The 3,824-nt window shown below is 62.8% G+C and overlaps 1 protein-coding gene across 1 annotated transcript in view; it reads right to left on the bottom strand.

Annotated features, from left to right (window-relative positions):
- DNAJB2 (DnaJ (Hsp40) homolog, subfamily B, member 2) overlaps window positions 1–3,494 on the bottom strand; it is a 5,236-nt gene extending 1,742 nt beyond the window's left edge. Inside the window, exons 1-8 of the mRNA XM_009996272.1 lie at window positions 3,430–3,494; window positions 2,416–2,525; window positions 1,941–1,994; window positions 1,665–1,784; window positions 1,392–1,481; window positions 1,157–1,262; window positions 958–1,028; window positions 451–694 (exon numbers count right to left, since the gene is read on the bottom strand). Of these exons, the coding sequence (XP_009994574.1) occupies window positions 451–694; window positions 958–1,028; window positions 1,157–1,262; window positions 1,392–1,481; window positions 1,665–1,784; window positions 1,941–1,994; window positions 2,416–2,525; window positions 3,430–3,494 (860 nt within the window). The remainder of the gene's footprint in view (window positions 1–450; window positions 695–957; window positions 1,029–1,156; window positions 1,263–1,391; window positions 1,482–1,664; window positions 1,785–1,940; window positions 1,995–2,415; window positions 2,526–3,429) is intronic.
- Window positions 3,495–3,824: the final 330 nt, after the last annotated feature.

The raw sequence follows: 3,824 nt of genomic DNA, 5'->3' as shown, positions 1-3,824 counted from the left end.
CCCCGGTCCTCTCCAGCCCAAGCAGGGGCAGGCAGCAGCCAGGGAGGCACCAGCTGGATCCCCTGCCCATCTGCAGGCAGAGCCAGGCCACACCTGCCTGTGGGCATCCCACTCTTCCAGGAGCCAGGGCAGGGAGCCACGCCTCTTTGTAGGACCCCACCAAGGGTCCTTTCCCCAGCCACAAGCCCCAGCTGTGGCACTCCCCCCACCCCAGGATGCCACCCACCCACCTGAACAGCAACAAGGAAGCAGGGCAGGAGACCCTCTCTCTTGCTGGAGGAGGCAGGAGCCAAGCCCCAGGCAGCAAGCCCCCACCCCTACTCTCCCCTCCCTGCCCCACAGTGGGGGGGAACAATCCCAGCCCCACACTCAGAGAAGGGGGCAGTGCCACTGTTTTGCTTTGGGGGCAAGTTCGTGCCCCGCTGCAGTGGTGCTGCTGCCTCCAGGCACCTCCCGCTCTGGTTCCCCCCGGGAACCATGGGCTCTGTGGCGACCTCCATCTCGGAGAGGTTGTAGTCCATGGCCAGTTGCAAGTCCTCGTCCTCGTCCTCGCTGTCTGTGTAGAGGCGCACAGGCGAGGAGCTGGGGGGCTGGCGCGGGGCTGCCGGCGGGGGCGAGGGGGGCCGCGGGCTGGGGAAGGCTTGCTGCTCCCGCCGGCTCAGCTCCAGCCCCAGTGCCATGTCGTCGGGAACACCTATGGGGACAGGGGCAGAGGACAGGAATCGTGTCCACTCCAGCTCATCAGAGCTGGGATGGGGCCCAAGCAACTCCCGTCCACCTCACCAATCCTTCGTGGCTGGGACTCCAACCAGGGTCAACCAGGTGCAGCCCAAACCCAAGCCTGGATGCAGCACCCCCCAACCACCCCAAAGGAGGAGAGGGGTCCCCAGACAGGAAAGGCATGGGGAGGTGGCACTGCCAGACCCCCACAAGACAGTCTGTGGTGCTGCTTCTCACCATCAATGTGGATTGACTTCAGCTCCCCATCCTCCTCCACTTCCACCCGCTCCTGCCCATTCTCAATAATCCTGCAGGTAGACAGACATATGGACAGTCGAGGGCCAGGCAGTCAGAGCACGGCAGCAGCAAACTGCAGGGTCCAAGGCCCACCAATGAGGGGGTCTGTAAGAATGAGGTGGAGCAGCAGTGCCCTCACCTCTTGGTGGTGATGCGCTTGCCGTTAACAAAGGTGGTGGAGGTGGAGACGGAGCGGAAGCCCAGCCCTGCGTCAGCACCAGAGCTGAAGGATGAGGCGAAGAAATCTGGAAAAGGGAGTGACAAGGTTGCTGCCAGGGTGGAGGGCATGACGAAGGCAGGGGACAGACCCTGCACAGGGGGACATGGTGTCCTGGGACTCCCCTGCCAGGTAGGTGCTGGCAGTTGTCTCCTACCTGAGGATCCTGGGAAGGAGGAAAAGAAGTGGCCTCCCCCATGGTGCCGGGGTCCAGGTCCTCGCAGCTCAGAGAAGGGTGACATCTCATCTGGAAGGCAGACCCCCCCCCCCAGCATTGCCCCCACAGCTTGGCAAGCCAGGAGCAGGGTACCACCATGGGGACCCCCAGCCAGGGCCAGCTGTCTGCTCTGTCCCTGAGCTCAGCAGGTGCCCTGGGACCAGAGAGGTGCCCCAGAGCTAAACCCGAGCCCCCCTCCTGCTCTTCACACACCAAAGAAGTCAGCGAAGGGGTCTCGGCCACCAAAGAACTCCCGGAAGACGTCATGAGCGCTGCGGAAGGTGAAGGTGAATTCGGGAGCCCTGGCATCAGCCCTGGAGCCCCCTGGTCCTGCTGGAAGAGGGAAGAGGCTCAGAGTTAACTGGAGCCCTGGGTGGGAGCCCCCTGGAAGATAGGGACCTGTGGGGGGCACAGACCCACACTGGGTCTTTCAGACAGGGCTACATCTAGAGCTGCACTAATGCCCGATGGCCCTGCTCACCCACTCACCTGCTCCCATGAGTCCATCCTTGCCATAACGGTCGTAGATATCGCGCTTCTGCTCTGGAAGGAGAAGAAAGAGAAAGCCAGTTGCCAGGCATGGGCAGGAGCACTAATGCTTCCCCTGGCCAAGGGAGGTGCAGAAAACAGGGAGCAAGGGGAGAGGGCACGGCATGAGCCCCTGTGACACCAGCACCGCTCCCAAACCCAAGTCAGGGGACCAGGTAAGGATGCATAAGCCTCAGCCCCGCAGAGGAGACCTCATCCCAGAAGCCAACACCTCAGCACCTCTCCCAAGAGCCATTTTGGGAGATGTGTGGGGAAGTAACCAAGCCCCTGCAAGTCAAGCAGTAAAGCTGGAGAGACTTGCTGCCTCCCAGGGACATCCAGGATTGCCACCTGAGTGAGTCCAGCAGCAGGACATCCCAGGGCGAGCAGCCCCAAGGGTGGGGGTACCATGTGAAACAGCACTGTGGCGTCTTACTGTCTGACAGCACTTCGTACGCCTCAGCGATCTCTTTGAACCTCTGCTCAGCGTACTCCTTGTTGTCCGGGTTCTTATCTGGATGCCATTTCAGTGCCGCCTTCCTGTACCTGCACAAACAGGCAGTGATGGGCCTCCTGTGCCAGGGAACCCCTGCTGAGCACACACCTCTGACTCAGCAGGCAGGGGCACCCTGAGCCTGCTTCACCCAGTGCCCCACAGCCTCAGGCAGCAAATGGGAGCTTCCTGGACTAGTTCTGCCTCCCAAGCAAATATGTGCAGCGTGGCCCCAGCTGCCCTCAGCAGCAGCTCTGGACAATGCTCACAGGTTTGCTCCAGAGCCTTCCTGGGCTCCACTGTGGGCATGGATGGATCACGGGTTGCTGGGGAGCTCCTGGGGCTAGGTGAGCACAAGCAGCCTGTTCCTTCCACTTGCAGCTAGTGGGGGTTAGCCCAGGCTGCCAGCTCTTCTCACCCGCTCTTAGGAAGCCAGTCCTACAGGGACCTCTGTTCCCTGAGTGATGCCTCACCCCAGCGAGAGCAGCAAGACCTCATCAGGGTGTCAGGCAGGATCTGTGGGATGCGCTCTCTGCCCCCAGGGCTCCCCTGCAATGCCTGGGCCACTGCACAGGACCTGCCAAGGGGGCCATGTCCCTGGCAGGGGACACATTGCTCCAAAACCTGTTAGCTCCAGCCCCTTAGCCTTGATGCTAGCAGAGCTCCAGATACCTTCTGCCATCCCTGCACCCTCTGTCAGAGGCAGGGGACACATCCAAACACCAGCGGGACCCATCTCTTGCCTCCATCCACAGCCCTGGGCTGAGACTGGGAACAAAGGGACTAAGCCCCACCTGTAGATGCCTTTGTGCAGCAGTGAAGCCCACCTCTGGAGCTGGGCTCCGTCCCCACTGGCCCTGCAGGGAGCCCCAGCCTCTGGATAACTGGAAGCAGGGCAGGAGCAGGGGCTCAGGCTGCTCTGTCCCCCAGGCAGGGTCACACCTGCCACGCACTTACGCCTTCTTGATGTCGTCCGCGCTGGCACCGCGGCTCACCCCCAGCGCTGCGTAGTAGTCCACCATGATGTGCGGCTGCCCCGCGGGGCCACTGTGGGGGGCGAAGGGTAACGTCAGGGGTCTGCAAGCACAGCCTGGCAGCACCAAGTATATGAGAGCACGGGTGGGCTGCCCTGCCCTCCCCAAGCACGCTGAGCACCCCAGAGGTATCCCCAGGAGCAGCCCGGCAGCAGCCCTTTCCATGGCTCCCTACTGACCTGCTCTCCCCTCGGCCTGCACAGCCCCAGCTGGGGGGTCTCTTGGCTGCCACCGCCCTGCTGTCCCACCTGCAGCCCCCCGACTTGCCCGAGAGAGGGGTCAGGGACCGCGGCTCCCAGCCCCGGCTTCCCTCCCGCC

Source organism: Chaetura pelagica, unplaced genomic scaffold (genome assembly GCF_000747805.2).
Source record: "Chaetura pelagica isolate M959 unplaced genomic scaffold, ChaPel_1.0 scaffold3, whole genome shotgun sequence".
Lineage (NCBI taxonomy): Eukaryota > Metazoa > Chordata > Aves > Apodiformes > Apodidae > Chaetura > Chaetura pelagica.
This window is presented reverse-complemented; position numbering and strand designations above follow the sequence as displayed.